The sequence below is a fragment of the Zophobas morio genome, unplaced genomic scaffold (genome assembly GCF_036711695.1).
Source record: "Zophobas morio isolate AGI-343-1 ecotype UQ-CSIRO unplaced genomic scaffold, CSIRO_AGI_Zmor_V1 ptg000046l, whole genome shotgun sequence".
NCBI classification, from domain to species: Eukaryota; Metazoa; Arthropoda; class Insecta; order Coleoptera; family Tenebrionidae; genus Zophobas; species Zophobas morio.
Genome location: NW_026972151.1, coordinates 1372523 through 1396060, shown reverse-complemented (window position 1 = coordinate 1396060; position 23538 = coordinate 1372523). Strand labels below are relative to the sequence as shown.

Sequence of the window (23538 nt, the reverse complement as noted above, 5' to 3'; positions counted from 1 at the left end):
GCTTTTCTCAGATTTGAATTTATCGTATTAATTGTGGGGCTTTCATTGGCCAATTTTTTCGCAGCTTCAAATTTAAGAATTGCTTCCTCGTACATTCTTCTTCTCATCGCTTCCTCACCTTCTCTATTTTTTTCTTCTGCACTCTCATTTTCTAACTGTGAATTTGTATTCTCAACAGTTATAAGCAAAGTATTATGGTCACTTCTTCGGTAGTAGATCTCGTGCGATTTTTTAAAATGTTGAAAAATATATTTATCCGTACAATCCAAAGTTGCGTACCTTTGATGAACCCGGATAACATCTTTCGTGCCATCGGAAAACTCCAAGGTCATGGTAAAAGGGCAATGGCTGGCTCTTGCATTCACTGTTTCGAGTTCTCGAATTGAGCCTCCTTTTCGCCAGACTTTACGATGAACCAGGTTGTGATCTGGGCGATAATTTCCATCCCAGTCGTAATTATCTACTTCAGAAATAGAAGTGTTGATAATATCTCGATTCGTGCTATTAACTAGCTCGAAGTAAGATTCTTTGCTAATTTCTTTGCCCATTTTGAGCGAAGTTGTGATTCAGGATGCACTTACTGTTGCATGGTTGTTCCAGTCGTTCTATATATATTTAAATCATGATATCATTTGTATGCGGTTTATTGTTTACTAGTTTAGTTTTGCAAAGCGAAGGTCAAGTTATAAAAATATTAATGGTGACAGATAGTTGAAAATCAATATGTTGTTGTTTTTACCTACTAACTGTGATAAATTAGTGTGTGTTCTGTTTTCAAATAAACTTTAATTGTGGCAGAAATTCACCCTACTCTGTATGACAAGGAAACAAAGATACAAACCCGATTATACTGTAAAATAAAAAAATGTGTGTACTTTTTTGGCGACCAAATTTAAAAAATATTTAGAAATTTTCGACAAACATGCTCAAACAGGCTACTTTCAAACGTACTGTGTTCTGGGAGAAACGATAAAGAGCTTGCGTTTTGACGAAATTTTTTTAAGAGAACTCTGAGGCTTCATTATAATAAAATCAGTTAAATATATTTCCACGCATTGTAATTTTCGAGGCAACCTACGCAAACGCTTCTAAAACAATTTTTTATTTATTTATTTTTTTACAAATTTATTTCTGTGAACAATAGATACATTGCATGAGAATTATTAAAAAAAAAGAAACAATTTTTTACTTCATTAATAAAGTTACATTTAAACTTCCACACTAATTTTAAACTTCCACACTAATTATTCCGGTAGTTCAGAAGGTTATTTGTTATCTGCACGTTATCTGTCAACAGACAGGCGACCAACAAACGGTAAGCGTATTCTACCGATTCTACCGTGTGATTTTTTAAATTTCTGATCATCACTCTTGTAATATTCTTAGGTGACTAGCTTAGAAATTTAAAAAATCACCCGATCCAGCTTAAAAAAAACTGCCATTAATGTCTAAAATGGGAAACTTTGACTAAAATCAAACACTTTTAATTTTAAGTAACCTTGTAACCACAGAGTGTACAAGTTTATTAAAAACCGTTATTGGTATTGTAATTTCTTCGCATTGAAAAAAATAAAAAACAATAAAATCAACATTACTTGATTCAGAATTATACATTTAAAAACACATACCTAATTAATATACATATTTTCCGACTAATATTCTTAGTTTTTTTTTTTTTTTTAATAATAATGAAAAAACTTTCAGAGTTTAAATAATATATTTGTAGTCACTGCTACACGTGTTTCGGTACACAGTACCGTCTTCAGGCAGAAGAGAAACTGGGGTTTTACAGAGCTATTCCTGAATTTATACCTGATTTAACAATGGTGTTTTTAAAATTTATGTTAAGTAAGGGAGATTTGTTTATTTCGGTTTGGTCGTTCATTAGTGTATTTAATTTATTGTACCTATTTATTTCCAGACATTCTAACGCGTTTAATTTTGCTCCTTTATTTTCTATGTGTAAAATTTTGAATTCGTCGTTGAAATTATGCTGTTCTTGGATAAGGTGGTTCGCGTACGTAGAATTTGATTTTTTGTTGACAAATGCTGATTTGTGTTCTTTTATCCTTTCCTCAAATTTTCTCCCTGTTTGTCCGATGTATACTAAGGGGCAGTCACCACAACTTAGCATGTAAACTCCAGAATTCGATTTCTTAGGTGACTTGTCTTTACTATTGTTTATTAATTTATGTAAAGAATTGTTGGTACGGAAGGAAATTTTATAGCCTGCATTTTGCAGTATTTTTGCAGTTTTAATAGAAAGTTTTCCAAAATGAGTTAAAATGTTATATTGATTGGTTTCTTTAATTAAAGGATATATTAATGCTGATGTGATTTTTTTAATTTTCTTTTTTAACATATTATCTATGATCTCGTCCGAATAACCATTGTTTTTAGCTATTATTTTTATTCTCTTAAGTTCGACCTCAAAGTTATTTTCAGATAAGGGGACAGTCAACAATCTGTGTAACATTGATTGATATGCGGCTAATTTGTGACTCCAAGGATGTAAAGACGTTCTATGAATAGTAGTATCTGTATGAGTAGGTTTATGGTAGATATTAAATTCATGGTAACTCTTGTGGTGGCTGATTTGAAGGTCCAGAAAATTGATAGTTTTATTGCTTTCTATTTCTATTGTGAATTTTATTTTTCTATGTAACGAATTTATGTAATTATGTAGCATATCTAATTGCCTACTTGTACCGTTAAAACACACTAAAATATCATCCACATATCTAATCCAGTAAATACAATGTTTAAATAATTTATGTTGTGAAATAGAGGTTTCTAATCTGGCCATAAATATCTCGGACAGCAGAGGGCTCAGAGGGTTACCCATGGCTAGGCCATCTCTTTGTCTGAAGTATTTACCACCAAACTGAAAGTAATTTTGTGATAAGCAGGTATCAAGTAATGAAAGAATTTCGTTCATTATAACCGGGTTAGTGTTTTTGGAAAAAAGGTCTTCCTCAATTATGTTAATTACTTCTGCCGGTGGAATATTGGTGAATAGATTAGTCACGTCGAACGAAACTAGTTTACAGGTAGATGGTAGAGTAATAGACGAGATCTTGTTTATTAATTCTTGTGAATTTTTAACTGAAAATTTAGAATTAAACTTTAAATTATCTTTGAGGATGGGTATTAGTGTTTTTGCTAGTTTTTTACAAGGCGCTTGAGTATATGATACCACGATGATCAGCATTTGTCAACAAAAAATCAAATTCTACGTACGCGAACCACCTTATCCAAGAACAGCATAATTTCAACGACGAATTCAAAATTTTACACATAGAAAATAAAGGAGCAAAATTAAACGCGTTAGAATGTCTGGAAATAAATAGGTACAATAAATTAAATACACTAATGAACGACCAAACCGAAATAAACAAATCTCCCTTACTTAACATAAATTTTAAAAACACCATTGTTAAATCAGGTATAAATTCAGGAATAGCTCTGTAAAACCCCAGTTTCTCTTCTGCCTGAAGACGGTACTGTGTACCGAAACACGTGTAGCAGTGACTACAAATATATTATTTAAACTCTGAAAGTTTTTTCATTATTATTAAAATTAATATGGAGTTTAAACACGTATCAGCCTCATCAATACAAACATAATATTCTTAGCCTTCAACAAGGCAAATTTTGATGTCCGACGTAGAACTAACGCTCTTGTCTTACCTTAATTTTTTTGAGTCACAATGGCAATTCTAAAAGATATGAATGTAATGATGAATCACAAGTATATAGTCTCATATTTTACACATTTCGGTAACATTTATTCGGCAAAATTTTAAGATAACATCTTTTTTTTTTGAAGAAATAAACAGACATATTTTGATTAAAAATTTACCTTGCTAAAAAATTTCAAAGCATTCGATTTTGCAGTCCCTGAATTAATCAATAAAATAAATTGACTTATTCATTAATTTTTTTGACCCACCCTGTGTAATCAAATATAAAAAAAGTGGTCCAAAATTATCTAGACAGCTTCTCTCGCTTGTCGAACAAATGCAGCCTCTCTGAAAAATTTAATTTAGCGACTTTTACTTTTTTATTACAATCACTACCAGCTTATAAGTTAAAATAAAGATGTATGCAGGCTATTAAAATACAGGTAAAGACGCAGGCTCTGTATATGTTCTAGGCGAGTGTTCCCATTACAAAATTTTATGATGACGTCATCAACTTTTCTGCAAGGTGTATTAATCATATTGAGTCAGCAAGCAATTCTCAAAAAAAAATTCAATTATAAATCACAAGTTTAGCCTTATCATCGTCGTATTTTGCACATTTTAGATAGGATTTATATCGACACAATTCTGAGATGAGGTCATCAACTTTTTGAAAGACTAAGGAGATATATTTTGATCCAAAATTTGCCATACTTACGATAACTTTAAAACGTCCGCAAGATTTCAGAGCATTCGTCTTTTCAGTTACAATTTTGCTTTTCTTTCCAAAAATCTTAATGTCTCGGGTAAAAACTCAACGCGGATCATAATATATATGTATATAAAATTTGACAACAATCGGTCCAATAGTGTCGGAGATTATCTATCCAACAAAAATCGACACAGACGGCGGACAGACATACAGCCGAACAGGCAGATGGAAATGGGAGTCCTATTTTTTCATACTCTAGGGGTCATGACACCTAATTTCAATTGATTTGTACAATTGGTTCTCAAGATATTTAATCGTTTCCATACTTGCTAGCGACCTTATATATTTTAATCTGTTTTATATTAAAATATAAGTAGTATAGTAGTATACTAATTAGAGCCATTTGAATCGTTATAATAAAATAAAAAGTGAAAACATCTTTCAAATTTTTATTCTTCAAATGGAACTCAATGGGTATATCTATAAAAATTTCATAAATTACCGTTTAAAGTCAGTAAAAGTAATTTGTTGGTAGAACAAGCCGTACATTTGTGTGTTTATGTAATTTATTTTTAAATTACCTATATTATAACACAACTCTTATTTAATTTAATAAAAAACTACAGTCCGACGTCATACATGGTTAAATACATTTTAAATCAATCGACAATCATGTTCTTTTATGATCCGTCAGCTACAAGATTGACCTCTGTTGAAGTGTTATCAACAACATCTTCTCTACCACTCTTTTTTCTGTTAAACATGACCTCCCGAACCAGTCCACTTAACTTTTCTTCTTCTATTTCCTGAACAATTCTTCTCACTGCATCAATTTGCCTCCCCACGTAATTAACATTACTTGAAAACATTTCATCATTCGAAGCCCCTTCTCTAAATTTCTGTTTCGCTTTTTCATACTGTTTCAAAGTTTCTTCATACTTCCGCTGAGCAGACACATAATCATCAACCATGTGAGTTCTTTTTGCTTTTTGATGCAAATTTGTAGCATCGTGTTCTAAAATAACGCCTCTATTAAATAGTCGATTTCCTGCCATTTTAAGTTTGACAAGTCGTAGATCATCTTCTGAATTTGTTAATTTGAAGATATTTTCTGCTTTCTTAAAACGTTCTTCAGCTTCTTTAGACATATCATCTTCTTCGTTGTTTTCCAAATTCCATGCTTCGTTATACGAAGCTTTTCCGTACAGCTTCAAGGCCCGCAGCTTATTATTTTCGATGGTTGAGACGAGTGAGTGTCCTTCTGCCAGTTCCAAGGCCTCATTAATTTTTTTTAAAGCAGTTTCGTATTCTTTTTCTTTTAATAATTGATTCGCTTCTTCATTTTTTTGTTGCGCCTTGTGGATATTTGTAGCTTTAACTAAGTTGGTTTTGGCGAGATCCACAGTAGACATTTCGTTTGATAGTCGATAAGCTTGTTTAAATTTTTGGATGGCGGTTTCGTATTCACCTTTTTCGAACGCTTCCTCACCGGCTCTGTTGGCTTCAACAGCCCTTTCGTTCTGCTTTTGCCTATATAAAATAACTCTGAGAGCATTCTTATTTTCCATAATCTTCGTACGTGTCGATGGCTCGTCCGCTATTGTCAAAGCTTCATCAAATTTTTCCATTGCATCATTATAAGATTTTCGACGCATTGCTTCTTCTCCTTCATTGTTTATTTTTTCCGCTCTAGCATTCACAGCCTTTTTTCTGTTACTTACAATGTCTTCACTAATCAATCTGTCAGCCACTTTTAACGCTGCATCAAACTTTCTAATAGCACTCTCATAATGTCCTTGTCTCATCAACTCCTTTCCTTCCTCATTCAGCTTACTCGCTTGATTAACTTTTTCTGCTCGTTTGAGATTCGTTTCTATCTTATTAATCGTCGACTTCTCCTTCGCTAAAGTCTTTGCGGCCTTAAATTTTCGAACCGCCAACTCATACATCCTCCTCCTCATGGCCTCTTCTCCAACTGTATTCACTTGCTCCGCTTTTTCGTCCACCAGCTGATCTTGTGTATTCTCAATGGTAACACGCAACGTATTATCACCAACCCTCTTGTAGTCGATATCATGGGACTGCTTGAAGTGGTGAAAAACCTGATCGCAACAGTTCGAAACGGCATACATCTGATGGACTCGAAAACCATCTTTTGTACCATCGGAAAATTCCAGCATCATGGTAAATGGACAGTGGGCTGCATATCCACATAACTGCTGTCGTTCTCGAATGGAACCGCCTCTTCGCAACACCTGTCTACCTTGCAGATTTTTATCTGGACGAAAATCGCCAATCCAGTCATGGTCCTCCACTTGAGAAATGGAAGTTCCGGTGATATCTCGGCTGGTGTTGTTGATTAGTTCAAAGTAGGTTTCCTTGCTCATTTTTTTACCCATTTTTATAAAAAGTAAATATGAGCTGGTTACGAAGATTTTTTTAGTACACGCACTGTAAAACTGTTTGTTGTTGTTATTAAAATCGTACTGTATATACATTTTCTTATCATTTGTGGTTTCCTGTTTTTGATTTGTTTTCTTCACGATGAATGTTGTGTTAAAAACAGAGTTTGTTGATAGGTGGTTTGAAACAAGTGTTGTTGTTTTTAGTGGCGTTTTGTAAAGTTTTGTTGTTATTATTTAAATACTATATATTATTTCTTGATTTAGATAAAATTAAATCACTGTGTATGCACATACGAAGAAGTGTTTCTGTCTTGAAAAAAAAAATAGGTTGAAGTGTGTGATTGTTGTCTAATCAAAGGTATGCAAAAAATAAATTCCATATCTTATTTTTTTAACAGCGGTTTTTATGTCTAAATGAATAAATTTTTAAGTTTAAACAGGTAATTTTATTTTATTACACTGCTAAAAAGTCAATTGTATTACAAATTAAATTTCAATGTAGTATTTAACAGCAGCTCTTAATTACGATTTTCACTATAGATTACGTAAATATTTGAAAACTATCTTTTTGAACTGAATTATTGTATGATGTATAATCAAATACCTGTAGCTTAGTAAATATAATTACCAAAACTTTTTTCATACAAAGTTAGTCAATAAGCACGGTTTTCTCGACATCTCAATAATTTTTAAAGCTTAAAGCTTAAAATATGGAAATAGAAATAAAAGCTAGAACAAAATTACTCTGTTCTTTAAGCAGCACAAACTACAATTATATCATTTATACAGGGTGCTGTATTCTTGAGACGCAACATAAAACTTTTTATAAAGCACTGTATTTTTACATGGTCCTAATTATCTTGTTCTTAGGCTTTACAACCATATTATTGAAATTTCGATGTAACATTGACAAATTTTATTTTTTTTTAACTATCCAAAGCTGTAGAAATATTTTGTCAGATTGCTTTGTTGAGGTACCAGTAAAATCAATTTTTAATATACAGAGTAATTTAGAAAAAAAATTTTAAATATTAAAAAACATGCTTTAGTTTTTTCAAATAGAACATCCTAGATTTTATTAATGTATCTCACTCTGTTTTTCATTGTTTTTCTTTCGATTTGGTATATTGATGAGTCTATTAAACAAGTGAAAAAATCCCAAAAATTTCCAACGTTACATATAGAAATTATTTAAGAAAAAAAAGAATAAGTTGCAGTCATAACATATACTAAGTGATCTATGTAAAAAAAAGACACTGCTATTGCTATGTGATAATTATATTTTAGAATTTTTTATAAAGATTTTAATAAGCTAACAAGTAATTACTGAGGTGATACTGAGAAAATATGTACAGATGAAAATAAAAGACGGCTTACGTAAACACTATTTCTAAATATTAATATTCATTGAATTAAACACTGTGACCGGTAATGAAAAAACTCAAGAAACAAAATATTAAAAACTTAAAGTAACATTTTACTTGCTACGTATAATAAAAATGCCTAGGGAAAGTTTCTGTCACCAGCAAAATTAGTGATAATTAATCTCTTTGTATAATAATAGCGTTTATCCGATAAAAAGCATTATTTATTTATTAAACATTTTCTTTCACTAACAATTGTTTATTATAATTATACTCGTAATTCATACTCTTCATATACGCATTAGATTAGATTTCAATTAAATTACTAGTATTACTAACTATTTATTAACTAAATTATTTCTAATGTTATTAAATTGCAAAAATTGCGTTTCAAAATTTTGAGCTTCACACATTCTTTAAATAATAATTCTTGGACACAAGAGAATTTTTCTACTTCATCAGTTCTTTTACATAATACATCTTCTTTTATCTATTTAATTTTTTAAGAACATTATTTCTCCTACAATTTGTTTATTTTTTAATCTCATACCTGTTTCAGTGCGCCTGCTTTTAGTTTCGACTTAAAGGATCTGCATATCTCGTTAAATTTTTGGCAATAAAAGCATTTATTTTTAAAAGTTTGTGCATAAAGCAAAATAAACTGTTCATATGGGGCCAAACGTTTAAATTGTAATATCTGCAATATGTATCTACAAAAAAAAAATATGGTACACTTTCTAGGCTCATTCATCTAGAACGGAAATGCAAATTTTCAATCTCTTTTAACGCTTCTTTAGATCTTAATAAAAAATTAACATGTGTTGTGAAATTTATTTATTTTCTGTTTTTTTTTTCGCTTTTTTTTATAATAATGTTTAATAGTGCCTTAATAAGTTATAGTTGTTTTATCACTTTTTATCGCATTTTTAACATTTTGTTGCCCACTTTTTTTGTGCCATTTCTTTTAAGACATTTTTTTGGCGCATTTTATTGCTACATTTTTCTTTGTTTGGGTTATCCATTTTTTTCGTTTCTTTGCTTCTTCGTTTTTATTGTTTTTTTTGTATTTTTCTCACTTTTATTGGCTTTTTTTTTCGTTTTTCCCCTTTTTTTTGACACTTATCGCATTTTGTTCGTCTTCTTTTCTTTGCTTTAGTTTTTAATCGACTTTTTTCTTTCATGTTTTCTTTTTTGTCGCCTTTTTTGACATTTTATTGCCTCCATATCTGAAACAGTTTTTTTTGTAATATTTTAGTCGTTTTTTATAATTGCTTAGTTTTTTACTACCTTTTAGTCGTTTTTTTTTTACATTTTATTTTGGCGCATTTTGTTGCCTTTTTCTTTCCTTCAGTCGTTCTTCGTCTTTTTGTTGCCTTGCTCCATTTTTATTGCCTTTCTTTGTAGCTTCTCTCCGGTTTTATTTTTGTACTTTTGGGCCGTGTTTCTTTCGCCTTTTTTTTAATATATTTCTAATGGTCTTTTTTCGTTACGTTTTTGTTGCATTTTGCTACTTTTCGCCCTGTTTTTGACATTTTATTGGCAACTTTTCTTTTGGGGTTTTTTGTTTTTTTTTGACACTTATGTTGCATTTTTTTGCCTTCTTTTTATTGCGTTATTCTTTGTCTTTTTCTTCCAAATTCACTTTGTGACTTTTTGTCGCCCTTTTTTACATTTTATTACTACTAATACTTGCCAAAATAAGACTGATTTTGCCAAATAGTATACCTTCTACCCTTAATTTTCTTAGAGAGTGGATCATTTGCCAAAATCAGTCTTATCTTAGTAAGAACTAGCCCCGCCCACCCACTCTCTCTTCTCTTGGAAGGTATGTGATTTGCCAAATTTAGGCTTATCTTAGCAAGAACTAGCCCCGCCCACCCACCCTTTATTTTCTTACAGGCTATGCTGTTTGCCAAAACCACTCTTATCTAAGCAAAATTATGAAACTCAAAAATTTTGAAAATTGGAAATCAAAATTTTGAAATGTTGAAGATCAAAAATTATAAAATCGAAACAATGAAATTTGGTTGCTTGTAAAGATAGAAAATTGTAAAATAATTAAACTGAATAATCAAAAATTTGAAAAATGAAAAATTTTGAACAATTTAAAATCAAAAAATTTTCGATATTTAATTTTTCAATTTTTCGATTTTCAAATCGGGGAATTTTTAGTTTTTTGATGTTTTAATTCTTCGGTTCTTCGTTTTACAATTTTTCGATTTTCCACTTTTCCTATTCAGTTTTTCAATTTTTTCCGATTTTTTGGTTTTCCGACTTTCAATTTTTCGATTTTTCAACTTTTCGATTAAAAAAAATGGAAAAATTACAAAATTCTAAAATCGAGAAACCACAACTGTAAAAACGAAAAAGCATAAAACGAAAACTTGGAAAAATTGAAGAAACCAAAAATTCAAAAATGGAAAGGTTGAAAATTGAGAAACTTAAAAATCGAAAAAGTGCAAAGTCGTAATACATACGTATTTTAAAATCGAAATATTAAAAATTAAAGAAATTGGAAAATCGGATAACTGGAAAACCAAAAACTAAAAAATTTGAAAATTGAAAAATCGGAGGAATAATAAAGGAAATGATAAATAATACGAAGAACTAAAGATAAAAATCGAGAAAATAAAAATAAAAAATCTGGAAAATGGAAAAATCAGGAACTACAAAAATTAAAGAAACAAAAAATAGAAAAATTTAATTACAATTTTGCTAGTTTTCGTTTTAAATATGCAATATGTAATAATAATTTTTAAAATTCACTATTCTAGTTTTCGGTTTATTCGATTTTAAAGCTTTTTTACTTGTTCGATTTTTCAATTTTTCGATTCGTAATTTTTCAGTTTCTCGATACTCAATTTTTCCATTTTTCGAACTTCAAATGTTACAGTTTTTCGACTTTACAATTTTGACGTTTGTATTGTTTTTCGATTTTACAATTTTTCTACTCGTTCTTACAAAGTTTTGAAACTCTTAAAATAGTTATTTTGTCTATCGAAATTAATCCCGCGCGCGTCAATATTTTATTGCACATAATAAATAAGATAATGATAGTCGGAGATAAATAGAAGGATATGATCGCACGATGGACTCGACATTGTAATATTAAATCCCGGGAGCGCAAGGATCAGTGTTTTTATTTATTTTTTTTTTTTTTGCCACAATCTAAACTAAAGCCTTTAATACGAATTTATTGTGTGTTAAATTTGTCGGTATTTACGTTTTTCACAAACTACTTTCGATCCAATTTTTTTCTTTGGGGTCCTAGTGTTTCCGGTATATTCGCGTTATCAATTTTACCACTTCTTAACTTTGTTTATAAAACCTGCAAATATTAACACTTTCCAAGTAAATACGTTTAAAAACATACAAATACAAATATCCAATTTTATATAAAAAATATTTTCTGCATATTTTGCAAAAATTTATTAATGACTTGCGAGAGCGGACAGCTGTTTCTTTTTTTTGTCGGGGCGTTTCTCAAATTAGCAACTTACATAAATAGAAGCATTCAGTTGTGACATTTCAAAATTTTGGGAAGAGTGCATCCAGATGTTGGAGGGAAAGAATAAATAAATTCAAAATTAAGACGTGATAACTAACCTTAAATGATTTGCAACATTTCAGTTTCACAGCTCTACTCTTTCATATTAACATGTACTGTGAAAAACGTACCTAAATTTTCAATAAAAAAAATACAATAAAAACTGGAAATGCTATAAATAAGTTTAGAATGTTGTTAAATTTACTTCGTTTTTTAAATATTCATAATAATAAAAGTAACAGTGGGTGCAATATTAATTTAGTAAATTTACGTATTTACCTTCAAATGTACCAGATAAGCCAAATACAACTGATCAAAATGCTAATAGTGTTTACTTAAACAGTCGACGTTCTAAAAAAAAAGGACACAGAATTTGTCTTTATTGTTGCATCTATAAAGATGATCAGACCATAATATATCTTTTAATTTTAGTTCCAAACATAAGAAGCAAGTGGTATAGTAGACTCGACTGGTTATTCCCTAGCCGTATTCTAATTCTATGTAAGTAGCACTCCTAGTTTTTAGACGTTTTGTCCACAAGAAAACTGCACTGCGTTTATAATTTTGTTTAATTCTTTAGTTGTAATAAAAAAAATCTAGATACTTTATTGATTTCTACATTTGGTTCTTTACCAACGGAGTGGTGTCATATATATGTATATATACGCAGATGTACATGATACGATGATGTGTTGAAAGTGATGTCACTTCATATGCTTCAGATGACGAATTTCCTTCAAATTAAAAAAAAATTAACAAAAGAAATCCACCGATTCTGTTACGTCATTACGATTTCCTTCCTGCGCAACACACATTTCGATGCGATTTAAGCAAGACAACCTGACGCGGGCAAGTATTTCAGGAGTTATTGCAGCACATGCATTGCTAATTCTGGTTTTCAAATCTTCACAATTACGAATAGGACTTTCGTAAACTTGTTCTTTTACAACCCCCCAGAGGAAGAAATCTAAAGGTGTTAAGTCGGAACTACGAGGGGGCCATGCATTCACACTGCCTCTGCCAATCCACTTATTTGCAAGCTTCTCATCAAGATAGTCCCTAACTACTCTGTGATAATGAGGTGGTGCCAGGCCTATTGAAACCACAGCTCTTGTCGAAGGTTGAGAGGAACATTTTCTAATAACCCCGGAAAATCATTTTCCACAAATTGTTGATAACTGTGTCGCGTTAAGTTGCATTCGAAGAAGTATGGGCCAATTACGTAATCTGCAATAATACCAGCCCATACATTTATGGAATAAACATTTTAAAAATGAGCTGTTCTGATCCAGTGTGGGTTATTTTGGGAGTAATAGTGACAGTTGTGCCGATTAACAATCCCGTTATTGCCAAATCTTGCTTCATCGCTGCACAAAACTTTGAATAAAAAATTGTTGTCCAACTCTATTTGATGTTGCATAAAATTGCAAAATTGTATTCTTCTGGGAAAGTCTTCTTCTTTTAAATCTTATAACTTGTACTAATGCCACATGGTAAGAATTGCAAGATCACATTTAATAATTTTTCAAGGATTTGTTGAACTGTACTTCAGAGGCAAGGGAAGTTCTGTCGATATAAACTTCGAGTATTTTTTTAAATTGTTTTTATACAGTACTGGTGATAAACTCCTGCAAATATTTTTTAAACAATCCACACTTGATGAAAATATGCCGTTCTAAATATCTGGAAAAATCATCCTCTTGGATGTTAAATATTTTTTCTTGTTGTCACTACATTTTTTATTACTTACATTAAATTTTAATTATGCAAACAATAAAATAATGTTTTCAAACTGAAAAACCAATTGTGTCAATAAAAAATAAAATTTTCCGACCCCTGAAAAATCATTATAATTTCCCATTATTAAAAAAATTAAATAATTAATTTAAAAAAAGTTATTTTACCCTTTAAAAAAATAGTAAAACCATTTTTCTTTACAGTTAGATTAATCCATACAAGATGCGCCGCTTCGAAATCGCAAAACGACGAAACAACCACCAGGAAATCGAAATTGCCGCCAAACCACCTCCAACTATAAGCCTGGAGATGGATGAAACCACTCTCCATAAACTCCTGTCCGGAGAACCCTTCGACAAAGACGACATCACAAAATGTGCAAACAAACTTTTCGAAAAATACAACTTCGACTTAGATCGACAATTCAAGTTAGCAGAAAAAATCCAGGATCTGGACAATCGTTTTGACAATATCGAACTTCAGACACACCAGCCCATCTTCGTAGTTTTTGCTAAAGAGGAAAATCGTTGGGTTCTATTTTGCCTAGTGCAAGAAGAAAGCAAAACAATAATTTTGTATAAAGATCCTTGCGGAGTTTTGGTCTCTTATAAGCTTGAAAATAAAATCAAACAAATCTTTGAACAAGTGGAGTTTATTTCGCAGACGAAACAAGACCAACATGAAGACGAAGAAAGTAGCTACGGCCCACTGACTGTGCGAAATTTGGAAATAGTGTTAGGATCGTTTAAACAAGACCCAGATAATTTTGTGAAGAAATTTAAGGAGATGGAGTTTTCACATTCGAGAGACTTGGATGATTACAGACTGAATGAAGTCGTTCAATTGACAACGAGGTTATCAAAAAATGATGAATTTAAACGAGATTTCAAAACGTTCGTCGATAATTTACCTCTAGATCTGAGCCTCGAGATGATGGAATACAACAATGTTTTAAAAGAAGAAATTGGTAAGGAGAAAATAGATTACGAGAAAATTTCACGGGTGAGGAATACTAATTTGAACATTGATAAAATCAAACAGTTTGAGAAAGAATGTAAAAAAATCATGAAGAAAAAAGAAGGTACACCAACTGAAGACTATGAAGCAAAAATTGAGAAAAAATTTCCTAGGGAAATGCAGAGAATGAATGATGTTTTCACAATCCTAGGCAGTCTCACTGTCAACGAACAGTTTTATACTCTTCTTCACAGCATTTGTAGAATTCTAGATATCGATTACGACAAGTTAGAAAAACTGTATAGACTTAAAAGTAAGAGAGAAGAGAAACCCATGGAAAAGAAGAAAAAGAAACTTCCCGTAGAAGATATTGACGCAATCGAGAAAAAGACTGGAACACAAAAGAAAAAAGCTGGTGAAGGTGACTGTACACGTTTAAGTAACACAAGAACAGAAACATCTTTAGAGGATTTGCTTCAGGAACTTAATCTAGGAAAGGATGGATCGGACGTTCCACAAGAGGCACTTCTAAAACTAAAACGTAAATATAACTTGGTTAAAGCAAAATACAACAGTTGGATGGCTACTGATTTAAGAAGTATAAAAAAATGGGCAGTTGATAAAAGAGGTTACTTGGGAAGCGATGATGATGAGATTTGTGAAACTATAGCGATAATGGATAGAGTATTTAATTTAACGACACCGAACTGGCGATTCAGGATTCCCCAAATACTAACAGTTTTAATTTTCTTGGATTCTAAGGATAATGGTCGACTTTGTCAAATTCAAACTGGTGAAGGTAAAACTTTGATAGTCTCACTGTTAGCAGTTATCAGAGTACTTCAAGGTTACACCGTTGATGTTATTACCAGCAATTCAGTTCTAGCAACAAAAGATAAAGAAGAGTGTCAAAACTTTTATTCAATTTTTAATATAACAGTAGCCACTAATAATCCTCTTGACGATAAGATATGTTACGAAGCTGACGTTCTTTATGGTACTATCAGTAATTTTCAATTTGATTATCTACGAGATACTTTCGAAGGGCATAATATTAGAAGTAACAGGAAGTTTGGACAGGTAATTTTGGATGAAGTTGACAGCATGTTGATTGACAATGGGGGCCATATTGCTAAACTTGCCACGCCTTATCCTGGAATGGAAAGCTTGAGATACATCTACATCAAAATTTGGCAAGAGCTACAAAACGCGGAAGAAAATTTTGTTAAAGAAACTGAAACTAAAGCTAAAGAATTGCTCCAAACTTATTCGGACGCGGATGAAGCAAAGCAACATTTTGAAAAGTTTTTTCAAGAGATAAACAAATCTGAAAGAAAAATTATCAAGATGAAAATCAAAGAAAATCTGACCGAAATTTCTTTGACTCCAAATCATTTAAAAGATTACGTTACACGAAAATTGGACGTTTGGATCAAGAATGCCCTCCATGCTAAGTACAACTGTCACGAACACAGACAATATCGAATAGTTTGTGACGACGGCGAAGATATTATTACGCCGGTTGACTACATGAATACCGGGGTAACAATGAGGAACACAGTTTGGTCAAACGGTTTACATCAATTCGTCCAGCTCAAACATAACTTGCGTCTTACTTTCGAAAGTCTCACTAGCAGTTACATATCGAATATTGGTTACATCAAAAAATATAAAGATGAAAATATTTTTGGAATGACAGGCACTCTAGGTTCCTCGGCCGAACAGAATCTGCTCTCAGATATTTACAATTTGAACTATGCCAAAATTTCTCCTTACACGAAAAAAATTTTCCAAGAGCTTCCGGGAATAGTCGTTGATGATGACGAATGGTCAAATTACATTGTTCTAGAGATTTTAGAGAATATTGACGAAGGAAGAGCCGTTTTAGTCATTTGTGAAACCGTAGAAGATCTTCTCGCGGTTGAAGGCACTCTACAAATTTTTGAAGAAGATCTGAAAATCAAAAAATTTTTGAATGAAGACAACGCTCAAGAAGCGAAAAAGAAGGTAAAAATTGGCGACGTAATCCTCGCTACGAATATCGCAGGAAGAGGTACCAATTTTAAAACGGACGCTTGTTTGGAAAACAACGGTGGTCTTCACGTTTGCGTAGGCTTTCTTCCGTACAATCTCAGAGTGGAAGAACAAGCTTTCGGAAGAACATCTCGGCAAGGCAATGAAGGAACCGCGAGGCTGATCATCAGACAAAGTGAGGTTGATGAGCTTGCAATAAGCGAAGAAAAACCTGACTTTACTCAAATTAAAACGGAGAGAGATCGTTTAGAAAGAGAAAGGTTGCAACAAGTGGATAATGTTCTTCTTAAAGAAATCATCTTCAAAGACAAAATTTTTGCCCGGTTTTCTGAGTTTCAACGAGAATGGAATAAAGAGAATAAAGGACGGGCGAAACAGTTTGTGCTCCAGGATTTGAGAGAGTGCTGGGCTTTCTGGTTAGACAAAAAAAACTATAAAGCAGACAATATCAAAAACGTAACTCCAGAAGAGGAATTTGAAAACTTTAAAAATGAAGCTCGACCTATCATTGAAGGAGAAATTTCTCATAATCCGTACTACAGTATCGCTTTAGCTGAAAATTTTCTGCAAGCAGATGATACAAATGAAGCCTCGAAAAACTTAACGCGTGCGATTGAGTTAGGTGGATCCAATAAATTACCAGGAGCTTCTTTAAAACTTTTTGAAATTGCGCTTATTGATAATAACGTTTTTTGGGAAAAACTTAAAAATGCCATGCTTAGATTTATTTTGCTTGATTTTGGCGGCACAAAATTTTACAAAACTAAAGCTAAGGTTCTACTAAATCGTGCAAAGGACAGCATCGAGAAGGAAGTAGCACACATTGACCAACTTCTTAGCACTGAGAACATTGATTTCCAAAAAATTGTAGTTCGAGACAAAAATAATCACTTTTTGGAACACATCTACTCAAGACTTCATTGTCTAAAATTACACCAAGATAACATAGAAAACCTATTAAAACAAATGAATGAATATGCGGGTGTCACCATCGGTGGAAAAATAGCCACAACTATTGAGAAAATCAAGGAAATAGATTCACAAGGAAATAGTATTACAAGTCTTGAACTAACAGAACTCCACTTATCGGGAATTGATGTCTTTTATGATCTAAAAGAATATCGCGATGTTCCAGAAGAAACTCTTCGCTTAGCACAGGGCCAGCTGGTTGCAGGTTTCGCAGCTCTAGCAGTTGGTATTGCGTTTCTTCCAATATACCCAATAATGCAAGCAATTGCCTCCACACTAATCTGCGATGGAATAATTGAACTCGTGATAGCTGTTCTTTCCGAAGACAACGAATTTAATCTAATGGAATATATCAAAGACAAATTTATATCTTATTCTATAGATATAATCACATTTGGAGTTTCTAAAATTTTTAACTGCATAAAAGTTATTAAAGCTGCTCTTAAATTTGTAAGAAAAACTTCAAATTTTTTGCGCAGGAGTACCTACTTAAAAAGAGTATTCTCAAAACTTGCAAATAAGTTAGATGATTTTGAAAAATTTTTGAATACGAAGATTCTTACCATCAAATTTAACAAGTTAGACAAAGTTGATCAGCTCAAGAAACTAAAAATGTGGAAACAAACTGATATAACTAAGTTTCATCGTTTGAACGGGACTGAGAAGTTACAGGAGTTGCTACATTTGAAAAAAATTGGAATGTTAAAACGGTTTAAAAGATCAAAGTTGTTAGGAGAGTTTACCAAAAAAGTTTTTCGCAAAGTAGGAAAACGTATTGTAGGCATTATTACGGAAAAATATGTTATTCGGCCTCTGTTTAATCTCGCTTTTGAAGAAATTTATAATAAAATTAAAAGAGATCTTATAAATGCAACTGAAAGTAACGCTAACTGTCTTGAAAAAATTAGAACAACACCACCTGCAGAAATCACAAAAGTTGTAGAAAATTTTCTAAAAACAAATGAACTTCAAGATGTATTCGAAAGATTCATTACTGGATTTATCAAAAAAGCTGATACCATCTACATGGAATGTTTACTCTTTGCCTATAACTACACTAAAGGAAATGTTATGATCATCTATTTAAAACAAAATTTTACCACATATTTAGAAAGAAGATTGCAAGGGGGCGAAAATAACAACGTTGTTGATCCATTAATAGAAACAATTTGCTCACAGGTTGCCGATGATATTTTTAATCGGTTTTACGACGTTATGAAAACAAATTTCCAGTTTGGAAAAAAGGTTCTTAAAAAAGCTTTAGCAAAGCCAAAAATAACTGCAAGTGAAATAGTTCACACTCCTGCGGTAAGCTCTGAGGAAAATGATAAAAAAAAATATTACACAGTTTTGGGTCTTCAAATGGATGCTACTGTAGAGGACGCCGAAAAACAGTACAGGACCTTGACAACACAGCTTCACCCTGACAAAAATCAAACTGATCCTGATGCTACTAAAAAGTTCCAGGCCTTGCAAGATGCGTATGAGAAAATTCTCCCTAAGGAAGAAATGAGAGAATATTATAAAGAACTAAATCTCAAAATGAACGCTAATTTGAAAGATGCAAAGAGACAGTATTGGAATACGGCCATGAACGTTCATCCTAGTCGGCACGGCGATGATCCTGAAATGGCTGAACAATTTAAAAAGGTGAACACAGCTCATAAAAAAATTGTAAATTACTTAAAGGGAATTGAAGAAAATCCAGCAACTACTGTGTTCGTGGTCAATCCTGAAGGCGAAGTTACTACACAAACAGAATGAATTGTTTACAGAATTTAGTTTACTATTGCTGTACTACGATTAACCGCTTTTTTTCGAGGAGAACGTTTCTACATCTTCTCAGTGATGATATAAAATTAGAAACCACTTATGACTAATTTTTGTACTTTAGAGATCACATGTGATCAGTACCTCAAATAAGTATCTACAATAATGTAATAAATAAATTTGATTATATGTGTTTCCAAAATGACTAAAGTCATGGTTATTTTGTTCCAATTGTCAGTTTTTATTAACATTCAAATATATTGCCTTTTGGATTATTTATGTTCTTTAAAGTAATACCATCCATTTGACGAATACTTTCGTCCAGAAAAAAAAGGCTTCTATAACAGGTCTTTCTTCCTGTCTGTATTTCTTTTTATTTCCTGAGCGTAAGCTATGGAACTAACAGGAACAACCTTAAATTCCAAATTATGTGAAATTTAATTCAATACTTGCCATTTTCATGTATTCTCGACGTTTCATGACCCATAAAGCACGGAAAAAGTGATCTCCCGTTTCCGTTTGTCTATCTATCTGTCTGTTTGCCTGTCTGGTGTCTGTCTGGCGTCTGTGTCGATTTATATTAGACACGTAATCTCCGAAACTACCATTTTCCCGAAAATTTGGGAATACTGTTATTAATATTAAACTGCATCTATCAAAACTGATATACGTGTCCTTGCAAAAATGTTGATGACTTCATCATAAAATTTATTTGTAAAAAAAGAAACTCACCTAAAACAAAAGCGAAGCATGCTTCTTTACCTCTACTTTAACGCAGCATACCTACATATCTTTATTTTGACTTATAAGGGTTATTATAAAAAATAAAATTCGCAAAATCGAATCTTATAATTTTTAGAAAAAGCTCGATTTGTTCTACTGTACTTCAGGAACGAGGGAAGTTCTGTCGAAATAACCGTCGACAATTTTTTTCTCTAATGGCACGCAGTAAAGTAAATTACTACATCGCATACCTCCTAATTAATACCATCAAAAAGACATTAAGTACCAACACGCTTACCTACAGATTGAGACTGGGTGAACACAGTAACACTAAAATGGGTGCGGTGATAATGTTTGCATTTAGCTAGTCACTTCGTGGGCCCAATTCCTGTGGAGGCCGGACCTGGGAGTTGGGGATGAGACCTATGGGTATGATGGTAAATCAGTCAGCAGAGTTGAATGGCAGCAGTGAGTACCAAAGTGTCGTCTACGCACAATTTTGGTGAATATCACGTTTTCCTCATTACATATTAGGTAAATATGGTGAGGTTTTATTGCACAATTAGCACTCTGTTTTACTCTGTTTTTTAAAGTTAAGGTTAAGGTTACCAAAACGGAAATTCTTATCTACGAGTTATATTTTAATAACTTTAATACAGCCTCGTATATAATTCGCAAATTTATTCGAAGGACAATAATTCTTAATTTATGTTGGGAAAACGTGAAAAAAAGCGTTGGCAGTTGCGTATTTATGTCGCGATCTGGTACTTTTAACAATCGTGCTATTCGCAGTTTTGTAATAGTACTCGTACATCAGATAAAAATTAATTTTGTATTTCTAGAAATTCTAAATGTAAAACTTTGTAGGCAAATAATGATACTTACATTTTTTTATTTACTGTATCCAATTTATTAAAAAAAATGGATATGCTTACTGCTGAAAATGGGATTGGTACTTGTTTAGAGTTTCTATTTTTACAACTTTTGCTTTTAGGTTTATAGTTTTATTAAGAACATACCAATAGCTCCACCACTATCTTTACCTGAGAAACCCACGTCTGTAGAATTTTCGATCGTTGACCTCCATATCCAGGACAAACCACCACGAATTTGGTCAATCTTTGTGTGTTTTCCCAACACATTGCGCATTCTCAGACTATGCTTGCTTTAACGCATGACGTAGAGGTCACGTGGTAATAATACAAGCATTTACATAAATATTATTCTGGAGGGAAACACGCACTCAAAACGCAATATAAACCAACCGATTGGACAACTGTCATCATTTTCCAGTTCAAAGGTATCAAAGGTATTTACGATGTTAACGCGTACTTATAACATGTATTAATTACTCCTAATATTTTATTTTTCAGGTTTTTGTTCATCATGAAGTATCTGCCATCAGCCCTCCTATTTGCCTTGAGCCTGTTCACTTTTGCTACTTGCCTCGACTTTTCCAACCTGTCAACATGGACAAAATGGGGCAGAGAAACGCAACTGATCATCCAGAATTTGCGAGTTTCACCTGTAGAATCTGTGAGTGTAAGGGATGTGGATAAACATGACTTCATGGAAGGAAATGGTCCTCGCGAAAAGTTCAAAGGAGTGTCTATTCCTGCGAAACGTAGTATAGAACGTACGCTCGAAATAAATAATTTTGCTACTAGGTGCCCCTTTACGATGGATTTAACATTTGCTGATGGAGTTACGGCCTCGTTTCACATTAATATGAAGTTCGCTCTTGGTGAGGGAGACGCAGAATTTAGATATGGTGGACCTTTTCCTATGAGTTATAAAAGAAGTGGAACTTTTCTAATTGTGGCACTAGGGCCATAAAAAGGTCTCATGCGTAACGTATTTACATGGAATATATTTTTAACGCTATGGCTTTGTTACCTTATACAATAAACTGCTTCTTGCTGGTGATTTGCTAAAGTCTGAGTTTTCATAAATGTTAAATTTGTTCCTTTTATACGTTATCTGTGACGAAATAATTTCTTATTTGTGATGTTTTATTTATATGTATTTTTTATTTATGTCGCTCTCTTATCAGCATTATTAAAGTTGTTATATTTTGTATACAAGACATTTGAATCACCCATCCTGACCAATACATTTGAATTTTATGTAGAGAAAATTTATAAGAGAGGCTCAATTGAATACTTAAGGGAACACAAATTACAGTAAGTCATGATTGTTCCTTTCCCCTGACAAACCCCTTAATTTTTTGAGCGAGAGGTACAGAAGATTCCTTCATTTTCAAAAATCCATTTTTTAGTAGGTGCTTAGTTTGGATAAAAGTCATCACAAAAAAGCATATACCGACTTTGATGAAAGGATTATTGCGGTAGCCTCAATATCCTATTCGTATTTCTTAAAACAAATTAAAACTGAAGTTTCCAACTTAAATATTTAAACTTATAATTGTTTCGTTAATAAACGATAGATTTCCAACAATTTGTGTAAGCATAATGAGCATGAAAATAGAGTTTTTCTCAAAACACCAGATGAGTTATTTTTTATAGTTCACTTTCGTTGTAATTCCCAGGATACATAATTCCATATGTATATAAAGTTATATACTTAATGTGGAAGAAATTCCAAACAAATGGAAACCTTAGAATGTTGCCCTAGAATTTTATACAAAAGTGGGTTATTCAAAAACAAGAAATGATAAATGTCATAAATGTCTGCAACCATTTGAAACATATGCTTCCATTTCTTTTGTTTAAGATAACATTATGTGTTTTAATTAGTTGCTATCAACAAGCCCCATATGCACTAGAACTATGTAAATTTATTAAAAAAATGAGAAATCGCAGCTTGCATCAATCGAGTTGTTGTCTCGAAAATCATGCAATATTCGAAATCGAGCACAAGACAGAAGAGCCCCACGATCGTCATTTTTGACTGATACCTGTAAGAAATGAATATCGTCTACGTGAATAATTCCAAATGAATTTGATAAAGCTGGAAAATCCGTAAACATGCATTCTGGGTACTACCGCATGAGATCGTTTCTTTTAGTGAAACATGAACCCCTTTTTTTGTTTGGCATGCTGGTTAGTCAGAAACGTGGAAAAAGATGTGATGCTTGAAAGAAACTGTACGTACTCTAAATAGATACAATACTGCTGTAGATGGTAGCAAATCTCACTTATTTTCTATTACACTCATATTATTACTTTGTCATTTTTTTGTAAAATAGAAAATAAAGTTTTTTCCTCTTGTGAACTCAATCCGGGACATACGTATATCACAAGATTTGGATATATTATTAAATAATTCACACATAAGAACTACTACTTGTTTTAGTTGCTAAAGACCCGATAAGACAAAAATTTCAGGAACTTTTGATGAATGGATTCCATATTTTTAATATAAATTTCATAAATTAGAAACCAGATTAATACTCCGTAATCAAGTCGAGATAATCTGACTAATGAATAATAAGTTATAGAAGATAGAGATGTTGGAAAAAATTATTACAGTTCCTCTAAATAAAACCATACATGCCAGAAGATATTGATACAATTCCTGTCATATGTTCACAATTTAGGAGAACTGTATCAATGGTATACGTACTTGAAGATAATAGGTTTCTGTTTTTTGGTATACGAAACTACAAAACATTTTA

The 23538-nt window shown here is 32.2% G+C and overlaps 1 protein-coding gene across 5 annotated transcripts; it reads left to right on the top strand.

The window, feature by feature from the left end:
• The first annotated feature begins 1199 nt into the window (after window positions 1-1199).
• LOC135141976 (uncharacterized) lies at window positions 1200-21951 on the top strand. 5 transcript variants are annotated; one of them, XM_064073606.1, is made up of 5 exons: window positions 6985-7158; window positions 12144-12212; window positions 13652-20403; window positions 20896-21210; window positions 21275-21951. In XM_064073606.1, the coding sequence occupies exon 3, from the start codon at window positions 13671-13673 to the stop codon at window positions 19170-19172; it is 5502 nt and encodes a 1833-aa protein (XP_063929676.1). In that variant the 5' UTR covers window positions 6985-7158; window positions 12144-12212; window positions 13652-13670; the 3' UTR covers window positions 19173-20403; window positions 20896-21210; window positions 21275-21951. The 5 variants fall into 5 exon arrangements, with proteins under 5 accessions (XP_063929675.1, XP_063929676.1, XP_063929677.1 ...); XM_064073607.1 differs by having other exon boundaries at window positions 13652-20435; window positions 20896-21201; XM_064073602.1 differs by having other exon boundaries at window positions 13652-20435.
• Window positions 21952-23538: the final 1587 nt, after the last annotated feature.